The sequence below is a fragment of the Theropithecus gelada genome, chromosome 6 (assembly GCF_003255815.1).
Source record: "Theropithecus gelada isolate Dixy chromosome 6, Tgel_1.0, whole genome shotgun sequence".
Lineage (NCBI taxonomy): Eukaryota > Metazoa > Chordata > Mammalia > Primates > Cercopithecidae > Theropithecus > Theropithecus gelada.
In genome coordinates, this window is record NC_037673.1 from 135,186,853 (window position 1) to 135,209,814 (window position 22,962).

The 22,962-nt window shown below is 39.1% G+C and overlaps 1 protein-coding gene across 8 annotated transcripts in view; it reads left to right on the forward strand.

Annotated features, from left to right (window-relative positions):
• CTNNA1 (catenin alpha 1) overlaps nt 1-22,962 on the forward strand; it is a 178,904-nt gene that overhangs the window by 38,483 nt on the left and 117,459 nt on the right. For 7 of the 8 annotated variants that reach the window (XM_025387032.1, XM_025387029.1, XM_025387031.1 and 4 more), the window contains 2 exons: nt 16,729-16,895; nt 17,444-17,563. In XM_025387032.1, the coding sequence (XP_025242817.1) occupies nt 16,729-16,895; nt 17,444-17,563 (287 nt within the window). The remainder of the gene's footprint in view (nt 1-16,728; nt 16,896-17,443; nt 17,564-22,962) is intronic. The other variant, XM_025387037.1, reaches the window with a different exon arrangement.

The window sequence follows — 22,962 nt, forward strand, 5'->3', positions numbered from 1 at the left end:
ATTCTTCCATTGAGTTCTGGCTTCTCATTTGTAATCTTGTCTTTTCCCCTTGTCTTGGTAGAATTTTCATCCTGTTTTTTCCTCTTATTTTTGTGGATGTCTCTTTTCATGTGATCCCATTGTGGCTTGGTCTGTTGTTAGAAGTGCCCCCACTCCAATTCCTACCTTTCAGATGTTCCTGAAGACTGTAATTAATTTAAAAATTGTTATTGACCCCATTCCTTCAGTCTCACTACTTAATCCATTTTTGCTTGCTCTTCATTTAACTTGAGCAGGAAAAGCAAAATATAAATTCTGAAAAATCATTAGCTGGTTGTCATCTGAGAATTTTATGTCTTAAAGTTGTCTGCCTGACTTAAACTATAAGTCTTTAGGGCAGAGGCTATATTTTCTTTGACTTGGGATGTGTCAAGGATGCTGTCTGCTTCTGGATCACTACCCTTGTGTGAGCATATGCTGCTTTGCAGAGACTTGGGTTCTGCTGTAGCCAGCTTGGAATTAAGGAAAGAAGAGTGAAGTTATTAAATTCTAATGTCATTTTGAAGTGGTTCATTTTTTCCCCTTTTATTAAAAAGTCTGTCTTGTTAAACTCACAAAAATAAATAACACTAACCAGGATAATAATACTTATAGGTTACAGTGGGTAATATTACTGCCTTAATATATTTGTACAGTCAGTGTAGCTGAGGAAGTTATTTTAGGTATTAAAATTTTGGTTTTGGCATGACTTCAACCATGATGTTGCAGTAACATGATTTCTACTAGTTAATTTCTTAAGAAAGTGATTCCAAGTTGAAATGCATGTTATGCATTTATTTGAATGTGTAATCAGGAAGTAAGTGCCTCTCTTTGGAGTGTTTCTGAATAGCAGCAGGGCACACTTGAATTAGTAAGGAAAATGAGAACATGAATATGTGTGTTACTTTATTTTAACTTCTTTTTTTTTTAATCCATTCTGTCTGTCAACTGGAAAAAGAAATTTCGAAGCTTCTTTCCTTACCCTCAGGGGATGGGGAAGGTAGGGGGGGTAAGTTAAGAGGTTTTCTAGACTTGCTCTGATTCAGATGGGCTTATAGTATTTAAATTACTTCATATTAAATGTTTATTTCCTGGGTTTTTTTTTTTTTTTTTTTTTTTTTAAATAGACTGAGTCTTGCTCTGTTGCCCAGGCTGGAGTGCAGTGGTGCAATCTCGGCTCACTGCAACCTCTGCCTCCTGGGTTCAAGTGCTTCTCCTGCCTCAGCCTCCCAAGTAGCTGGGATTGCTGGCACCCACCACCACGCCTGGCTAATTTTGTGTTTTTAGTAGAGACAGGGTTTTGGCATGTTGGCTAGGCTGGTCTCGAACTCCTGACCTCAGGTGATCTGCCTGTCTTCGCCTCCCAAAGTGCTGGGATTACAGGCATGAGCCGCCAGACCTGGCCTCTTTTCTGGGTTGACTTTCAAAAGATAAACAATTGGGTGGATTAAAAAAACAAAACAAAACAAAACAAAACAAAAAACTGCATCCCAGAAAGTTCTCTTAAGGCATCTGTCAGGGATTCTTTTGAGTCATTCTCAGTTTATCTGTACTTACAGGAATATCATCTAGGGGTCCGTTTTTACCAAATATCCCTCCTTGATAAATGGAAGGCTTAACATTGAGAAGATTAAAGTGTTTTATTCAAGGTCATCCTCATGTCATAGGGCATGTAGGTTATGCCAAATATGTGCTACCATTTGGTTCCTTCTTATAAGGGCTGTGTTATGAAGTCTATTATTTTTTGCATCTATATTGCCAATTTGTCTTCATTGACAAGTGTGGAAAATGTCTTATTTTATTACCAGATCATAGAAAATGAATTAAAATTTGGCTGGGTGGGAGTGGTGGGACATGGGGTTGGGATGGGGTAGGAAATAATATTTAACTTTGGATTATCTTGAAGTTAGGAGATAATTTTGTGAAGTCTTGGTCCTGTTACTTTATTATTTTGTAAAATGAAAGTTGATGGAATAACAGATGAAAATAGTTATCAGGCTGGGCGTGGTGGCCCATGCCTGTAATTCCAGCACTTTGGGAGGCTGAGGCAAGTAGATCACCCGAGGTCAGGAATTCGAGACCAGCCTGACCAACATGGTGAAACCCTGTCTTTACTGAAAATACAAAAATTAGCCAGGTGTGGTAGCTTTCACCTGAAGCCCCATCTACTCAAGTGACTGAGGTGGGAGAATCACTTGAACTCAGGAGGTGGAGGTTGCAATAAGCCAAGATTGCACCACTGCATACCACCCTAGGTGAAGGAGCGAGACTCTGTCTCACAAAAAAAAAAAAAAAAAAAAAAAAGCTGGCCAGGTGCGGTGGCTCATGCTTGTAATCCCAGCACTTCGGGAGGCTGAGGTGGGCGGATCATGAGGTCAGGAGTTTGAGACCAGCCTGACCAACATGGTGAAACCCCGTCTACTAAAAATACAGAAATTAACTGGGCATGGTCATGCACTCCTGTAATCCCAGCTACTCTGGAGGTTGAGGCAGTAGAATTGCTTGAACTCAGGAGGTGGAGATTGCAGTGAGCCGAGATTGTGCCACGGCACTCCAGCCTGGGCGACAGAGTGAGACTGTAAAAAGAAAAAAAAAAAAGCTATCACTTATTGGTGAGATCCCTTAATCAAATCAGATATATTTAAGAAAATTTGGTATAAAGTAGGTTTATCAGTAGGTTTTGGAGCTAAAGCACCAAAACGTAACTTTCAAGACTTAGGAATCTCACGATAGGGAGGTTTTGGGTATTCATTCAAATCCAGGGCTGGATATTTTTTACTCTGTAAAACACTGTGTAAAAAGATGCCAAGCTGTTAAGTACAGGGCAGTTTTATTATAGGCTTGCCTGTGATATTGGTTACTTTCTCTTTTTCTTTTTTTCTTCTAGTTCTACTCCCTGGATAGAATTAAAAACTGTTTTAAAATGAGCGTTAATTTTCTGCTGTGAACATGTGTTTTGATAGTAAGAGCAAAAAGAAAAAAATAAAAACTTATAATTTTGTAACTTAGAGATGAAACTAATGGTTAACATTTTTGTCCTAAACTCTTTGCAGTTTGTTTCCTATTAATATGCCCATGTGGGTAGAGATATGTTGGGTTTGATTATGCCGTTTGCTTTTTTTCACTTAATGGATACTGAACATCTTTCGGTAATATTAAGTATTCTTCTACAACATAATTTTTAATGGCTGAACACTATCCTCTAGAGAGTAATATGATTTAAGAACATTATTTTATACCAGCAAACTAAAGACTTCTCTTTAATACTGTTATGTCAAAAGTTTTATTCACTTTTCACATATTCAAAGGAGTATGGTGTTAAGAAATAGTTATAATCGTAGTTTTTTACTTTAAAGACTGAAGTCTCCTATTGTTAAGAAGTATATATCGGCTGGGCGCGGTGGGTAACGCATGTATGTAATCCCAGCACTTTGGGAGGCCAAGGCGGGCGGATCACGAGGTCAGGAGATCGAGACGGTGGTGAAACCCCGTCTCTATTAAAAATACAAAAAATTAGCCGGGCGTGGTGGTGGGTGCCAGCAATCCCAGCTACTTGGGAGGCTGAGGCAGGAGAATGGCGTGAACCCGGGAGGCAGAGCTTGCAGTGAGCCGAGATCGCGCCACTGCACTCCAGCCGGGGTGACAGAGCGAGACTCCGTCTCAGGAAAAAAAATAAAATAAAATAAAAAAAAGGAGAAGTATATATCTGAGAAGAAATGAAAGGTTTTAGACAGTTAAAATCATTTTGAGAAAAAAGAGCAAAGTTACTTGAGCATGGATGTCTGGGAAATCAGTAGGAGAAGGGAGAGTTGGAATTCTAAGTATGCTCATGAAACTGATCCTGAAATGAGTAATTTGAACATGTTTAAGATAGTTGATGGTGTCTAACTCTTATCCTGGAAGCTTTTGTCATTTTAGCACAGGGCTGTTTTTGCTGGTTTGCAAAAACATTCAGGTGGATGTCTTTAAAATCTTTTCTCTTTTGGATTTGGCAGTTGATAACAAAACAATATGCTCTTGTAAAGTGGTCTCTTTAAGAAATGCCTACGTGAGGTCCACGTAACCATTGAATCTTCTTCCCTGCAGCAACTCTACAAAAAATTTTAAAAATGAGATTGGGGCTACAGGTACCCATTTATTTTACCACTTGGCTTACTCTTATTTTGGATAAACCCCTCTATTAGCTGACTTTATAAGCTTTTACAAAAAGATTTTGTAGTATGTGCAAGTTTTACTTTTTCATTTTTGCATGAACTAGCAGCCACGGATTTTTATACTTCAGAAAAAAGAAAATTTGAAGCCTGAGTGTTATTATCACACACATGAACTAAAGATATTAACATTTTTATCATTTAAAAACTTCTTTTAATATGAAAGTATTCATTATAGAAAGTAAAAATAAACAATAAACAATCAGGCTGTACCGCCTTATGATTAAGCTCTGTTGATATTTTGGTATGTGTTGGTTGTAGTGTTTATTATCCCATACCTTCCCCAGGACATAAACACGTTATGATCTCCATTCTCACTGTGCAGTATGGATTGTTATATATCTGCTATTTAAAATGAAAATGAAAATCATTTCAATTGATAAAGATACCTGGAGGGGGGGTAGATTGTATAATTTATCGAAGATAAGCTGTGTTTCTCTACTGGGCTGGCAAAAATTCTTTTTTCTGGACCTTAAAGGTAGAAAGGTTCTGGTGAAGAAGCTATTTAAAAGTATCCTTAGTATTGTTTTGGGGAAGAAGATAGAACTTTGCCCTATTTATTGAGGTTCCTTGGAGGGCTTTTAGAGGCAGTAGAGATGTTTCCATAGCTGGATTTCTGAGCCATTACATTGTGGTTGGGAATCTTTCTTGTCGTAGTATACTGTAGAATTTTGGGATGTGACACTGTAAATGGGATAGATGAGGAAGATGACCAGTTCCTAAGAACTGGAAGGAATCCCATCTTGACTTGAGAACTTCTTTAAAACAAAACAAAAAAACCCAAAACAACAACAACAACAAAAAAAACTGCTTAAAAATAAAAAGCAGTTGGAAAAACTTAAGGCACAGCAAGCTTTGGTTGTAGCTATTAGCACAAAAGGAACAATTATTACTACTTTCTGCAGTATAAACAGTGGAGTGAAGGAAGCTCTCCTCATCCTTTATAGCTTCAACATTTAAAATTAAAAGCTAACGTTTCCTCTGTCCTTTAGGAAACTTGCTATCATGACTATTTCTAAAAAGGTAAGAAACAGCTGGTGTGTGGATAATGACATGTTCTAAATAGGTTTAAAAATTGGAAAAAGTAGATGGAAAAGTAAAAGGGGGCACAGAAGTATTTGTTGAGCTTTGCATATATTATCTCATTTAATTTTCAAAACAACTGAGTAAGTATGGGAGATAGTGTACTCATTTTACAGAAAAGAAAACAGCTAGAGATAAAGCAACCCCAAGTAACACAGCCGTCAAATATCGAAGCTGGATTTGGACCCAGTTCCAATACCTTATTTCATCTACACCAAGCAGTGTTCTGGGAGAAAAGTAGTTGTATTCATTAACATTACTTCATAGCATTCTTTGTTTTAAAGGAGCAACGCAACAGGCTCAGGTTAAAACAAACAAGCCTTTTATTCTTTTTATCCATCGCCCAAATATTTTCCAAGCCTGTCCTTTCCCTGTAACTTTATAAAGTTTGGTTGCTTTCAGGGGAGTTTACTCATGATATTTGATGCTTCAAAAAGTTCTTGATCTTTTCTTCTCCTAGTAAAGAATTGTGGGGTTTTGTTTGTTTGTTTGTTTACTTTATAATTGCCAATTGTCTTTGTTTTAAACTCCAGAGGAACTTATTTTGTTTACAGCTCAGGAGAGAGCATCACCGGATGACAGATTTTATTTCATGGCAGATGGTACAGTAGTATTGAGTTCTTGTAAGTTTCATCTCCTTTGTATCTTGGTTAATACTAGATGTAGCGTAGTTGACAGGAAACAGCTGGGACAAAAGTCAGGTTTTACAACCATGCGACCGTGGACATATTTCCTGTCTGCCTCAGTTTCCCCAGTTTGCCCTTTTGTGTGCAGAGAGCACTTTTAATGTCTTAAAAATTTACTGTATAAACTAATTGACAGGTATTTTTAAAAATTTTTTATTTTTTTATTTTTTTAACATTTTTTTGAGATGGAGTCTTGCTATGTCACCCAGGCCATCATGCCTGGCTAATTTTTATATTATTATTATTATTATTACTTATTTATTTTTTTAGTAGGTCCAGTCTTGAACCCTTGACCTCAAGTTATCCCCCGGCCTCAGCCTCCCAAAGTGCTGGGATTACAGGCGTGAGCCACCAGGCCCGGCCTTCTGCTGCACTTTTTTTTTTCAGACAGAGTTTCACTCTTGTTGTCCCAAAAATGTATGAGAACCCTGCACTTTTTACAAAAATAATTTTATCTTGTGTTGAAAATGCAGGTTTTATGTGGGTGCAGGGCTACCATAAGAAAGGCGTACCTGGCCGGGTGCGGTGGCTCACACCTGTAATTCCGGCACTTTGGGAGGCCGAGGTGGGCGGATCACGAGGTCAGGAGATCGAGACCATCCTGGCTAATACGGTGAAACCCCGTCTCTACTAAAAATACAAAAAATTAGCTGGGCGTGGTGGCGAGTGCCTGTAATCCCAGCCACTGGGAGGCTGAGGCAGGAGAATGGCATGAACCCAGGAGGCGGAGCTTGCAGTGAGCCCAGATCGCACCACTGCACTCCTGCCTGGGCAACAAGGCGAGACTCCGTCTCAAAAAAAGAAAAAAAAAAAAAAAAAAAAAGGGCGTACCTATAGACTAGTAAGATTTGAGAAAAAGCAAAGTCGTTATATGACAATTTAAAGCAAAAGGGAGGTGAAAGATCTAGAGCTGGAGAATTTAATGCCAGCAAGGGGTGGTTTGATAATATAAGAGAGATGTGGCTTTAAAAATATCAAGATAACAGTGGAAGCAGCTTCTGCTGACCAAGAGAAGGGTTCCCAAATGCCATTAAAAAGTGCAGCAGCAGGCCAGAGGCAGTGGCTCACACCTGTAATCCCAGCACTTTGGGAGGCCAAGGCAGGCAGATCACCTGAGTCAGGAGTTCGAGACCAGCCTGACCAACATGGAGAAACCCTGTCTCTACTTAAAAAAAAAAAAAAGAAAAATTAGCCATGCATGGTGGCGTATGCTGTAATCTGAGCTACTTGGGAGGCTGAGGCAGGAGAATCACTTGAACCTGGGAAGCAGAGGTTGCAGTGAACTGAGATGGTGCCACTGCACTCCAGCCTGGGCAACGAGCAAAACTCCATCTAAAAAAAAATGCAACAGAAGGGCGAGCACGGTGGCGCATGCCTGCAGCCACAGCTGCAGACCTCAATTCACAGTGCATATCAGGCAGTTCAGCTTTTTCTTATAACGTCATGACTTTTCTCTACTTCTTGGTAGTACTTCCAGCATCACTAGTGGTACTTCGTATGAGCTTCATGGTGTCAACGTTTTGAGTGTTGTATTAAACATGATGAAAATGTATGAGAACTATGAATGACCACTTTTCACTGTCATATGCAATTTACTGGCCGTGAACTGCCCAGGTGGAGATGATTAGCATCACATGCAGATGCATCATATGGCATTTTAAGTGGATATTCACAACACTTGAGCTTACTGCTCTAGCAATAGGAGATGGCTACAAAATTATTACAGTAGTACAGTGTGTACTACAATTTTTTGTTTGATTATGATTTAAACTGCATCTTTACATTTGTTTGTATTTCCCTTGACTGCGAATGGCACCATGTATGGCCTGTGTTTGGGTGCCTAAGTTTTGATAAGTTTTAACTTTCTGTAGCAGGTTTGTGTATATTTATGGTAGTACATGATAAAATAGGCTAGTGATATTTTATGCATTCATGATACACCTTTTTCTTAATTTTTTGGTACTTCTGGATTACATGATTTGAGTTTTTTTCAAATTGTTGCAAATCTCTGAAACAATTTTCAATATACTTATTGAACAAAATCCACATATAAGTAAACCCATGCAATTCAAACCCAGACTATGTTGTTCAAGGGTAACTGTAAAAACGTTGCTGCTGGCTTTTAAGTGTACAAATAGCTGCATAAATAACTGATGTGCATCATGACCAGTCATGTCACCTCTTTCAAAGTCTGTTGGTGATAGTTCCCTGCAAATCTGTTCAGTTTATGCAAAGTGTGTAGTTATGTTGCTTCCTTTTCTCCTAGTGATAAACCCACATGAACTCCTTGACAGAATTGAATAATTGAAAGAGGGAATTAGCCAACAAAGGCGAATGTGCAACAAAGAAATGAAAAGTGGTAGACCTGGAATTGAAATTTCATTAGAATATAAAGGGAAGAAATAGCTGGTTGTGAAAATGTTGACCCAGCTGCTATTTAAAACTCTGGCTATGCAGCTAGAACTACTTAGTGAAGGCAAACTTCTTGACTTAAATGAGGAATGTGGTTATGATGTCCAAGAGAATGTGTGACATCATTAAAAACGACACATTAAAGGAACTCTTGAAGATATTCATGACAAATAAGTGTAGATATTGGATAAAATGTTGGAAATGGATCCAAACTTAGAAAGGAATATGATGATTCGCCAAAGGGCTACAAAAGATGCTCATTCTGTACCCTAGTGTAAATGACAAGAAGAAGGCAGGGAAGCATTGTTCAGACTACTATTGAAAATTTTTTTTTAACAAGGAAATTAAAATACTTTGTTTCAGTGTTTATAATGTTTTAATTTAGTACATTAAATAAATATTGGTTGACTATATCATATCCCTATACATTAATAATAGACAATAAAGGAATTTTTAATGCTTAGACAAAAGTATTTATTTTTAATTTTTACACGCTGGAGTGCAGTGGCACGATCATGGCTCACTGCAGCCTTGGCTTCCTGGGATCAAGCGATCATCCCATCTTAGCCTCCCAAGTAGCTCACTTTGTTGCCCAGGGTGATCTGAAACTCCTGGGCTCAATTGATTCTCCTACCTTGACCTCCCAAAGTGCAGGAATTACAGTTGTGAGCTCGTATGCCTGGCTGACAAAATTTTGGGGGGGCCTTATTTTTAAAAAATTTATTTTTTTATTTTCTTCAAACATGGTGTTGCAAACTGCCAAAAAATTTTAAAGGCCACAGGAGAATCATAATTCTCTGTGATTAATCTCTGATTAGGATCAGTTTACACTGTTTGAACTTGTATGGTCATTTTTACAGTCCTGTGCTACTGTGCAAAGTGAAGATGATCAGTATTGTTATCTCTGTTTTACAACTATGGAACCTGAGACTTACTTAGTGGTGAAGCTGTGGTTTTTGTTAGTTTGACTTCCGAGTTTATGATCTTACTGTTTATTATACCGGTACCCCTACACAAGATTTTTATTTTCTGAGACAGGGTCTTGCCCTGTTGCCCAGGTCTGAAGTGCAGTGGTGCTGTCCCAACTCACTGTAGCCTTGACCTCATGGGCTCAAGTGATCCTCCCACTTCAACCTCCTGAGTAGCTGGGATTACAGGCATGTACCGCCACACTTAGCTAATTAATTATTATTATTTTTTTTTTCAGTAGAGACAGGGTCTCACTATGTTGCCCACACTGATCTCAAATTCTCTGGGCTGAAATGATCCTCCTGCCTCAGCTTCCCAGAATTCTGGGATTATAGGTGCTACATAAAATTGAAAATAAAGTAGAAAATAATTCCTTTAGTAGCCCTTGACTTTTCCTCCTGGTAATGGGCCAAATTCTTTTTTTTTTTTTTTTTGGAGATGGGGCTGTCACCCACATGCTGGAGTGTGGTAGCACGATCATGGTTCACTGTAGCCTTGGCTTCCTGGGCTCAAGTGATCATCCCATCTTAGCCTCCCAAGTAGCTAAGACTATAGGTGTATGCCCTCATGCCTGGCTATTTTTTCTTTATTATTTGTAGAGATGAGGTCTCACAGTGTTACGCAGGCTGGTCTTGAACTCCTGGTCTCAAGGGTCCTCCTGCCTGGACTTTTCAAAGTGCTAAGATCACAGGTGTGAGCTACCATGTCTGGTCTTAGGCCAAATTCTTGAAAGAGCAGTCTTATTTATAACTTTGTATTACCCTTGAAGTCTGGTATGTGCAATTCCCAGAAAGCCACTCGTCTTCTTCATCGTCTTGTGCCAGCCACATTGGCTTCCTTGGCCTTCCATAATCTTTTTAGATCTTTGACTTGGTGTTCCCTCTACCTGGAATGCTGTTCCTCCAGATAGCCACATTATTCCTGTGATTCCTTTGTCGAGACTGTCTTCAAATCAAATGGTATTTTTTCAAGGAGGCCTACCTTGATCCCACTATTTTAAATGGTACCTTACACCCCTTTTCTCTGTCCTCCTTTCTGTCACTGCCCCTGACCCTACCCCAGTACTATTGTTTATTGTCTTTCTCTCTCGCTAGAATGTAAGTTCCCTGGAGCCTGGGATTTTTTCCTGGCCTGGTTGGTTCATTTCCTGGAGCATTTAGAATAGTGCCTGGCTCATAGAAGGTGATCAGTAAGCATGTTTTGAAAGAGGCATGAATGCTCTTGAAGGTTGCTGTTGAATAGGTGAATACTGATGAAACACAATGAAGACCTTTTCTCTGTCTTCTGAGCTTGTTTTACCTAGTATCAATCCTTTCTACCAACCCTATTTTGTCTCCTAGTGCTGCAAGGCACTGAACTAGGCATTTTACAAGGTATTTTAAGTGACATTCACAGCAGGTATTCTACATGTTGTACAGAAGAAGAAACAGACTCATAAAGTCTAGTTGCGTAGCTGGCAAGTGGCAAAGCCAAAACTTCAGCCTATATCCAGCTCCAGAACCTGTGCTCTTTCATGTTACTGCATTCAATACTGTTTTTTTTTCCTTTTTGTTTATTGAGCTATAACTCACATACATAAAATTCACCATTTTAAAGTGCACAAGTCAGTGGTTTTTAGTATATTCATTAGGTTGTGCAGCCATCAGCACTGTGTACTTTCAGACATTTTCATCATCCCAAAAAGAAACCTGGTTTTACCTATTACAAGTTAGTCCTGGTTCTTCTTACCTCCTTCCCATTGCCCAGCAAGCATTACCTTCTGTCTCTATGAATTTGCCTATTGTGGCAAATGGCAATTTTATATAAATGGAACAATACAGTATTCTTTCACTGAACGTATGTTTTGAAAGTTCATCCATGTTGCACATGTATCAGCACTTCATTTTTTCTTACGGCTAAATACTGGATAATGCCACATTTTGTATGTCTGTTTTCCAGTTGGTAGGTGTTTGGTTTCTTTCTGCTTTTCAGCTATTATGATTAGTGACACCGTGAGCATTCATTTATAGGTTTTTAGTTGTGTAGCTATGTATTAGGTTGGTGCAAAAGTAGTTGTGGTTTTGGCCATTTAAAAAAAAAAGTAATGGTGAAAACTGCAATTATTTTTGCACCAACGTATATTAGTCTGTTCTCACATAGCTATAAAGAAATACCGGAGACTGGGTAATTTATAAAGAAAAGACATTTAATTGGCTCAAGGTTCTGCAGGCTGTACAGGAAGCATAGTGGCATCTCCTTCTGGGGTGACCTCAGGAAGCTTCCAATCATGGTGGAAGGCAAATGGGCAGGTAGGCATCTAACATGGCAGGAGGAGGAGCAAGAGAGGGTGTGGGAGAGGTGTCACACACACCTTTAAACAATCAGATCTCATTAGAACTCATTCACCATCACAAGAACAGCACCAAGAGGTTGGTACTAACCCATTCATGAGAAACCGCTCCTATGATCCACTTACCTCCCACCAGGTCCACCTCCAACAATGAGAATTACAGTTTGACTTGAGATGTGGGCAGGGACACACATCCAAACCATATCCACCTAGCGGTGGAATTACTGAGTCATATGATAATTCAACATTTAACCCCTTAAGGAACTGCCAGATTGTTTTCCAAAGCAGATGCACCTTTTTACATTCCCAACATTGGGATATGAGAGTTCTAATTTCCCCATATTCTTGCCATTTGCTATTATCTGCCCTTTGTATGATAGGCATCCTACTAGGTATGAGGTGATATCTTTGTGTGGTTTTGATTTGTATTACTTGATGGCTAATGAGGTTGAGCATCATGCTTTTCATGTGCTTATTGGCCATTTCTAAATCTTCAGATGGGCACCTGTTTAAATCCTTTGCCTATTTTAAGTTGGATTATTTGTCTATTTTTGTTTGTTTGTTTGTTTGTTTTTAAAGCCAGGTCTTGCTATGTTGCCTAGGCTAGATGCTAACTTCTGGACTCAAGCAGTTCTCCTGCTGCAGCCTCTCAAGTAGCTAGGACTGCAAACACATGCCACTGCAGCCAACTTAAAAAAATATGTATATTTAGTATAAGAGTTCTTTATATATTCTGGATACTAGATCCTTATATATAATTTGCAGAAAATTTCTTCCATTTGTGGGTTGTCTTTTTACTTTCTTAGTAATGTTCTTTGAAGCACAAAATTTTTAAATTTTTTTATGATGTCCACCTTATCTGTTTTTTGTTCTGTTGTTTGAATTTTGGTGTCATAGCTAAGAAACCATTGTGAATCAGAGGTCATGAAGTGTTGTCTTCTAAGTGTTTTATAATTTTAGTTCTAACATTTAGGTTTTGATCAATTTTGTAAGTATATGGTGTGAGATAGGGGTCCAACTTAATTCTTTTGCATATTGCACTTGTCTTAGCACCATTTGTGGACAAGATCATTCTTCATTGAATATTATTGGCACTCTTGTTAAAATCGGAATATATTTCTGGGTTCTCAGTTATAGTTGATTAATCTCTGTGTTTACATTTGTTTTGATTGACTAGTTTTCTCTTACAAGTCTGGCCTTCTCGTTTTTGACAGTCTTGGTTCTCTTTATTCTGTTTCTTTTATTACAGAATCTTCCTCTCCTTATTCCGACATCCACAGTCTCGAGGGTCCTAACTTTTTTTTTTTCCCCTAAATCTTTCCCAACTCGTGTTTTCATACAGCTCTGGCTTTCTTCTCCCACTCAGAAAGGCCCTATGCTTGCAACCTTTAAAGAATCTACTGTGCTTAATCAAAGGTGATCAGATCTTTTGACCCCTGCCTTTGTAATTTACTGCCACTCTTTTCTGGGCTCTCACTGTAGCTTTCTGATCCATGTCTCTGGTTAGGTTTATTGTATGTACTTTAGACAGGTTAATCCTGTGTACTTTGACTTCCCTCTGGTTGAGGGAATTGAATTCTGTTTGTCTATGGCCTTTCTACTCTTATCTTCTGCTTCTTCTAAACATATCCCTTTCTCCTCAGACTAGATAATTCAAACTAGATATTATGCCTCTAAGCCTAATTAATATATAATTATATATTAATATATAATATATAAGCCTTCTTATTGTATACCTTAGCATGATAAGTGGTTCTACAAAGAGCGTAAATACTGGCATTACAAATCCCAGCTCTGCCATTTACTAGTTAAGGTGGCAGAGATTAAGTTAGTTAATCTGTATAAGCTTTAGTTGTATTATTTATAAGCAAAGATTACTACCACTTACTTTCTAGATGGGTAACAGAATTTTAAAGATACGTGTAGTGCCGTAGAGTAGATAATTTAAATAAATGTTGGACTTTTTTTTTTTTTTGATGCAGACTCTCTCTTTGTCGCCCAGGCTGGAGTGCAGTGGCGCAATCTCGGCTCACTGCAGCCTCCGCCTCCTGGGTTCAAGTGATTCTCCTGCCTCAGCCTCCTGAGTAAGGATTACAGGCTCCTGCCACCATGTCTTTGCATTTTTAGTAGAGATGGGGTTTCACCATGTTGGCCAGCCGGGTCTTGAACTCCTGACCTCAGGTGATCCACCGGCCTCAGCCTCCCAGAGTGCTGGGGTTATAGGTGTGAGCCACAGCACCTGGCCAGTGTTGGACATTATTATGTTACTGTTCCTTCTGCTTGAGGTGGTAACTCCCTTAACTCTGCTGCCCACATTCTTCCTCTCCTTTGAGGGATGGGTTCATTTCAGAGTACGATACCTTCCATAAAGCTGTTGCTGGCATTTCATTTCTTCCCCAAACTGGTTGTTAGTGCTTCCTCGGAATTCCCATGACACCTTGTGTTTTCTTTTTTGTAGCTTGCATGTTAAAATGCCACATAATTTCTTAGTGGTCAGATCCATCTTTTCTGGATAAGTTATTTGAAGGTGGGGATGGTATGTTCAGCTTTGTGTTTTGAAAGTGGATTTGTTTGTTTTTAGTTTGTAGCAAGTGCTAAATCAGGTGAAATTCTGCTTATTATATAGGGTCAACATCTCTTGCTTGTTCTCCTGTTTGGTAATAATACTGTTTAAGACAGTGTGTATATACACACACACACACATATATATGTATTTTTTTTTTTTTTGAGATGGAGTTTTGCTCTTGTTGCTCAGGCTGGAGTACAATGGTGCATTCTCAGTTCACTGCAACCTCCGCCTCCTAGGTTCAAGCGATTTTCGTCCCTCAGCCTCCCGAGTAGCTGGGATTACAGGCGCCCGCCACCACACCTGGCTATTTTTTTGTATTTTTTTAGTAGAGACGGAGTTTCATCATGTTGGCCGGGCTGGTCTCAAACTTCTGACCTCATGTGATCCAGCCACCTCGGCCTCCCAAAGTGCTGGGATTACAGGTTTGAGCCACCACTCCTGGCCTAAGACAGTATTAATATTTTTTTAAGGCAAATATCTCTTTCTGCAAGGATTTGCAGAGAAATTCTTCCCTGAGTAAATAGTTTTCTTCAGCATATTTCCATAGCACCTTGTTCACAAGGCTATTTAATTTTGGGCGCATTGTAATACTCTATAATTTGTGAACCCTTCGAGACCAGATGCCTTGTCTTAACTGGCTGTTAATTTTTTGTCTGCCTCCCTCTATAGAGCTCCAGTAGGGCACAGTCCTTGACGTGTGATAGGTGCTCAAACATTTGTTGAGCAAATAAAAGAATGAATGAGCTCCATCTTTTAAAATACCATAAGATATCAGCATTAATGTTACGAATCCACATAATGATTGCCATATGTCTGTGTTTTCCTGAAGATATAAGAGAGAACACTGTGTTAGATCCAGGAAAGCCTTTTAACTGTGTAATTCATTGGAAGTTTTTCAGGCCTGACAAATATGTGGAGCTTTTCTTTACTCTTAGAATTATACAGTGCTTCTAAGCCTAATTAATATATGCATGTGAGGCAATTTTTTTTTCCCCCTCTTCTGCTTGTGTTGTGCATCCAATGATGATAGCTAGGAGAAATTTGATAGGTCTGTTGAGAAATAGCTAGACTTCTTGAAAGTGCCTTAAAAAGATTCATGGAAGACATGAGAGAGTGAATGGCTTTTAGACTTTAATGTGAACTGAAGTGGGCTTGCTCAGCCAAAGGAGGAGGGAGTAATTGCTTTTCCAAGATTCTAAAGATAGTCTCCATACAGGCCCTATTTGTATAACCAGTGGACAAGACACAACACTGGCCCTTTATAGCTGTAAGAAAAGAGTGACAGTGGGCACCGTAAATAATTTTAATAGACACAAATGACAGAAAGTGTAAGTTCCACAAGTTTCTAGGAAATGTTATAAATTCTTAATTTTTTTTTTTTTTTTTTTAAGTGACACGGTCTTGGTCTATCACCCAGGCTAGAGTGCAGTGGTGCAGTTATGGCTCACTGCAACCTCAAACGCATGGGCTAAAGAGATCCTCCTGCCTCGGCCTCACAAAGCACTGGGATTGCTAGTGTGAGCCACCGTGCCCAGGCTATAAATAAATTCTTGAGCTCAGGATTGTATAAGTTGGATATTCCTGTTAACTATAGTAAAATCTATTTTATATGTTTTTAGCTAGTTTTAAAAAAATTGTAGATACAGTACCTCTTCATTATAGAAACTTTTTATAAGTACCAAATATGTAAAGAGGCAGTGTGTAACCCCGTGATAACTATTATTTGCCTTTTGACTCCAGTCTTTCCTCTGTATTTAAAAAGAAACATACATTTATAATTTCATTTGTTTCTGCTTAACATTTTTCATATCTATAAATATTTTCATAATAGTCATTTGTAGGCTACACCATAATTTACTTAACTAGATGCTTATTGTTGAGCATTTGAGCTTTCGGTAGTGTTCTGCGAAGGAAAGGAATGAATCAGTGGCTGAACTCTATTTTCACATACCGATGAGTCTCTGTTATGGCTGTACACATTGCATAGTTGGGATGATTAATGAAGTGTGGTGGTTCTGCATAATTGTTGCGGTTCTGCATAATTGTTGCCCTGTTTCTGTATTCTATGGATGTGAGGGTAGATTGCATTAGATATGCTTTTTTTCTCCCGTTCAAATCTTGAAGTTTTCTTCTTTTTTTTTTTTGAAACATATAATGCCCTTTTTTGGAAAGGAGCATTATTAGATCAAAGGGAAATATTTTTAAGCCTCTTAATATATAGTACCAAGTCACTTTCCAGATATTTTGCTTTCACCAGCAATATATGAAGGTGCTTTTTTAAGTGATAGCTATAAAACAAAGGAACAGCAAACAACAACAAAAATGAAAACTCTTAAACTAAATTTGTGCATGAAATATACAAAGATTGGATTATTTTTATATTTTTTTTAAAATGTAGATCAGTTATTTGAGTTCATTGTTGCTGAGTTTGTTTTTCATTCTGTAAAACAGGTGATTTGATGAAGACTGCTGCGGGAGAGTTCGCAGATGATCCCTGCTCTTCTGTGAAGCGAGGCAACATGGTTCGGGCAGCTCGAGCTTTGCTCTCTGCTGTTACCCGCTTGCTGATTTTGGCTGACATGGCAGATGTCTACAAATTACTTGTTCAGCTGAAAGTTGTAAGTATACAGGCCTATGTCTGTAATTTGTTCTCTCATAGGAAGATTGCTACTGGCCTTCCTTAGTTCAGCATTCCTTAGGATTTAGTTTGGTTTTGAATTTGGTTTATCTCAGTGGACCAGAGATATTTTTGTTTAATTTCTACTTACTCCTCTAGTCCAACTATGTATCATCCTGGCTCTGTTGAGAGCCAGTGTTGTTTAAAATGAAGAACTTGTAGCAAAGATACTGTTTTGACTCCTTCCCTTTTTCCAGTAATGATTAAATCTTTCCTTGTACTAGTAGAGTTCTGGAGTTGAGAAAACCAAGATGCATTAAATTTTGTACTTTAAGTTAGAGGCCAGTATTAGTGTCTTTCCCACTATGAAGCTCCTGTGTGATTGCTGTTTTAAACGTTAGAGGACCATGCAAACTCAAGAGTGCTAAGTTTGGATTGCTTCTTGAGTAGCTGTTAACAGGAATGAAAATTTCTAGGATGCCATCTTTATTTACAGACTTACATTCAGAATTTTTGGTTTTTGGGGCCTTTTTTTTTTTTTTTTCATAGGTGGAAGATGGTATCTTGAAGTTGAGAAATGCTGGCAATGAACAAGACTTAGGAATCCAGTATAAAGCCCTAAAACCTGAAGTGGATAAGCTGAACATTATGGCAGCCAAAAGACAACAGGTACAGTCATGATTTGGGGATATATTAAAGTCGTTTATTTTACTGTCTAGAGGGAAAAACTCATTCTTTGTGTTTTCTGAAAGTACCATTACCTACCTTTGCCAATATAGTTTCATTAAAACATTTAAACTAAGGTGTCTTTTCAGTATTGTGCTCTTAATAAAGTTATAATTACATTGCATTCATGTTATGTTCCTATTTTAATTCTTGTGAACATTTTATCTTAAGTAGCTTGACAACTTGTGATGAAGGTAGTGTCTGGAGAGGTAATAGGTCTTTGTGTATTTAAGGATTAACCTGAGTTAGTGGTGCAGTTTTGTTCAGATTTTTAATAAAACTTTAATCCATTTAAACATACTGGAATTGTCTCTGTATCAGAAAGTATCTCCATACCTTGCCCCACCAGCTCCATGTGTTGTTACTTTTTAACTGTTTCTTATTGTTATTAGTAGTTTCCGTTGTGTGGCATGAGGATCAGTGTTACTTTTCCAAGCTCCAGTAGCCCTTTGACCCTTTGGCATTTTCACTGTTGGGGTGCTTTGAAACCTTTCCTGTGCCCTTGCTGTTGGACGCTGTGTATTTTAGGTGTACATTCTTCAGAGAAGATCCATATATTGCTATCCGTCTTCTTACACGTTTCATAGTCCTGATCACGCTTATGGTTTAAATTCTTACTTTAAAACAAGCCCCAAGAAGAAGAATTGTTGTTGTTAGCTAATACCTTTATCATTTAGGATACTTTGCACTGGAGTTTGCAGAAAACCCAACTTCCAAACTGCTTGAAAAAATGGGGGATTTATTTTCTCAGTAATGGTAAGTCCTGAGTTAGGCTAAGTGACTTCAGGGTTGTTAAATATAAGGGCTTTGCAGTATCATCAAGGATCCAGGTTCTTGATATTTTTCATCACTGCTGTCTTCAGTGTGCCTGGCACTGGGTGGCTGCAGAGGCTCTGTGCATGACATTTGCACATAATATGTCCAGTGAGAACAAAAAGGACTGTTTCTTCCATATGTCTCTCTTTATAAGCAAACAATCTAGAAGCTCCTAGCAGACTTGTCCTAAATCTGAATTGTGCAACATGCCTATTCCTCAGTTATCCCTGGCAAGAGGAAAGGAGTCTGCCTGACTCAGAGTAATCCAGATCCACCTTCTGCTCTTGCTTAAGGGGTAGCCTTAACACCCAACAAAACACGCAGCGAAAGGTCTGACAGGTAGTGGGAAGTTGGGTTGGGAGTGGGAGTAGGAATGGATTTGGGTAGGCAACCTGCTATGACTGCTACAGACTTTTTTCATTGCGACAAGATGGTTGTTAGTAAATACTTAAAAGGGGGTCTCACTCTGTTGCCCAGGTTGGAGTACAGTGGTGCCATCATGTAACCTCCATTTCCCCAGGCTCAGGTGATCCTCCTACCTCAGCCTCCCGAATAGCTGGGACTATAGGCACAGGACACCACACCTGGCTAATTTTTGTATTTTTTGTAGGTACAGGATTTTGTCATGTTATCAAGGCTGGTCTCGAACTCCTGGGCTCAAGAGATCCTCCTGCCTTGGCCTCCCAAAGTGCTAGGATTACCGGCATGAACCACCATGGCTACCTAAATACTATTAATGTCTAATATATGACAGCTTTTTTGGGGACTTCTTAGTCATTTGGTTATATTTACATTAATATTAAAAATCTATGCCATAGGGTTGAGAGGATTCAATTAAATAATATATGTACAGTATTTAATACAGTGCCAGGCACTAAGAAGGCCCTTCTCAGTAGACAATTGGTGAATAATAGTTTATTGCTTTTATTTCAAGTCATGAGATATGATCAGACTAACTGTATATATGAGATCCTGGTTTTGGATTTCTAGTGCTTAAGATTATACATGGTAATATATATAGCTAGGTTGGTATGCCTAAGTTAGTGTAGGCTCAGTGTGCCTTTTTTTTTTTTTTTTTGAGACGGAGTTTCGCTCTTGTTGCCCAGACTGGAGTGCAGTGGCACAATCTCGGCTCACCACAACCTCCGCCTCCCGGGTTCAAGCAATTCTCCTGCCTCAGCCTCCCGTCAGTGTGCTTTTATAATTTATTTTTGTGTTAGCTTAGTCTCCATCATATAAATTACAAGTATCTTTTCTTTTTGCTGGAGCTAATTGATCCTGAGAATAACTTGTTTAATAGAATGGTCATCCTATAAATGTGGCAAGCTGGCCAAATTACGTTCACAATTTATTTTAATTAATGGTTTTGACACAAATTCTTGTTTGAATATGTGAAGTAAATATTAAGTTATATTTAAAAGATACAGTTTGGCAAATAGTCCTACTGGTTTAAAAACGTAGTCTGATCTTGGTGTATGAAGACTGACTATTATTTAGACAAAATAAACATTAAGACTGCCATTATTGTGCGTCATTGCAAAATGGTGGAATAAGTAAATAGATGGTTTTTTTTTTTTTTTTTTTTTTTTGTGGTGGACTCTCGCTGTCTCCCAGACTGGAGTGCAGTGGTGTAATCTCGGCTCACTGCAACTTCCGCCTCCTGCGTTCAAGCTATTCTCCTGCCTCAGGCTCCCGAGTAGCTGGGACTACAGGTGCCTGCCACCACACCCGGCCAATTTTTGTGTTTTGTAAGATGGGGTTTCACCATCTTAGCCAGGCTGCTCTAGAACTCCTGACCTCGTAATCCACCCGCCTCAGCCTCCCAAATTGCTGGGATTAGAGGCATGAGCCACCACGTATCGTCTGGAATTTTATATGCTGTTCAAGAAACTTACTAGAAAGTAATGCTACCTGACTTGTTTTTTTTCTTCCAAAGCCAAATACTTCTCAATGCCTAAGTTTTAATACCTTGTGCCATGCATCTGTGAAGAGTTCCTTGAACATAATCCCTTATGTATTTTTTCATGTATTTTTTTTAAAAAGTAATAGCAAATGCCAAAGTTTTCTGAAATAAGATGTCACAGAAATATTGGAATTATTATATACATGCTGGATAATCTTCTGTTTGCCCTTCCATATTGTTTCCCACCCTTGTTTACCCTGTTCTCTGCCCCAGGAACCTAACCTGCCTGGATTTCATTCGTGAACTCCTGCTTGGGCTTGGTGAGTGGGAGCACCAGCAGGAGGTCAAAGGAGATATAGAGTGATGCTATGTCGTTACCCTCAGGCCTCTTTCCTGCTGGGTGCCCTGGGTTGCTAAAAGTGATGCCTTTCCTGTCTGGTGGCATTCTCTACACATCTTGCTCCCTGGTTTTGGTAACTGCTGCCTCCTCTTGTCCCTTCATGCCTAAGTGTCCTACCAGCTTTGTAGTTTCTCTGTATTTTGCCCATACCTTTGTATAATAGCATAGTCTCTAAACTGCCTTTGAGTCACCTGATTTGATTTTACTTATTTTTTTCTGCCCGGATTTTGAATGATACGTATTCCCATTTTCTTGGGTTTATAGTAAGTCATGGTCATTTGTAGTTTTCTTTGGGCCTAATTCTTTACACTTAGCCTCCTAAAAGAGAATTCACTGAGTAGACTGGTTATGGGCTCCTGTGTGCCCCCTATTCACAAAATGGCCTTTTATGGACTTGGGCCTTGGTGTATATTACAGTAGACTAATGCTTTTCTTGGACATTAAACAAATACTCATTTTATCCAAAGGGCCCACCCAGCCTGATGGAAACTTCATTCTTTCTTTTGGGCACTGTCCACTGGCCTCCTTTAGTAGAATTTATTCCTCCTATTTAACTGTATATTTGTATCTGATAACTGAGCTTTGGCTACCTGCCTCTCCCTACTACCCTTTCTCACTTCTATGAGTCAACTTCCTAAGCTTCCATATAAATGAGAACATGTGGTATTTATCTTCCTGTGCCTGGCTTATCTGACTTACCATAGTGTCCTCTAAACTCATCCATGTTGCTACGAATGACAGAATTTTGTCTTTTTTAAATGGCTAAATAGTATTCCGTTGTGAATATATGCCACATTTTGTCTGTTGATGGACACTTATGTTGATTTCGTATCTTGGCTATTGCGAATAGAGCTACAATAAACAAAGGAATACACGTCTCTCTTTGACATACTGATTTCCTTTCCTTTGGATACCCAGTAGTGGGATTGCTGGATCATATGATGGTTCTATTTTTAGTTTTTTGAGGAAATTCCATACAGTTTTATGTATTTGGCTATACTGATTTACATTCCCACCATCAGTATATAAGAGTTCCCCTTTCCCTGCATTCCCACCAGCTTTTTTTTCCTTTCGTTTTGCTAATAGCCATTCTAACTAGAATGAGATGATACCTCTTTGAGGTTTTGATTTGCTTTTCTCTGATCATTAGTGATGTTGAGGATCTTTCCATATACCTGTTGGTCATTTGTATGTCTTCTTTTGAGAAATGTATGTTTAGCTCATTTGTCTTTCTTTTTTTTTTTTTTTTTGAGGCGGAGTCTGGCTCTGTGGCCCAGGCTGGAGTGCAGTGGCCGGATCTCAGCTCACTGCAAGCTCCGCCTCCCGGGTTTGCGCCATTCTCCTGCCTCAGCCTCCCGCGTAGCTGGGACTACAGGCGCCCGCCATCTCGCCCGGCTAGTTTTTTTGTATTTTTTTAGTAGAGACGAGGTTTCACCGGGTTAGCCAGGATGGTCTCGATCTCCTGACCTCGTGATCCACCCGTCTCGGCCTCCCAAAGTGCTGGGATTACAGGCTTGAGCCACCACGCCCGGCCTTGTCTTTCTTTTTTTTAAGACAGAGTTTTACTGTGTCACTCAGGCTGGAGTGCAGTGGTGCAATCTCGGCTCACTGCAACCTCCACTTCCCGAGTTCAAACGATTCCTGCCTCAGCTTCCTGAGTAGCTGAGACTACAGGCATGCACCACCATACCCAGCTAATTTTTGTATTTTTAGTAGAGTCAGGTTTTCACCATGTTGGCCAGGCTGGTCTCGAACTCCTGGCCTCAAAAGTGATCTGCCCGCCTTGGCCTCCCAAAGTACCTGGATTGCAGGTATGAGCCACCGTGCCCGGCTACTTTTGCCCATTTTAAAATCAGATTGAGTTTTTGCTGTTGAGTTGTTTGTATATTCTGGGTATTAATCCCTTATCAGATAAATAGTTTGCACATATTTTCTCCTGTTCTTCAGGTTGACTATTCACTCTGTTGATTGTTTCCTTTGTTGTGCAGAGGATTTTTAGTTTATATAATTCTTTTTGTCTATTTGAATATAACATTCTGCTTTTTCCTGGCCTGTAGGGTTTCTGCATAGAAATCTGCTGTTATTCTATTGGGGATTCCCTTTCATATGACTTGATGCTTTTCTCTTGCTGTCTTTAGAATTTTATCTTTGTCTTTGACTTTTGAGAATTTGACTATAATGTGCCTTGGGTGTACAACTACCCAGTAACTATAACTACTTTTT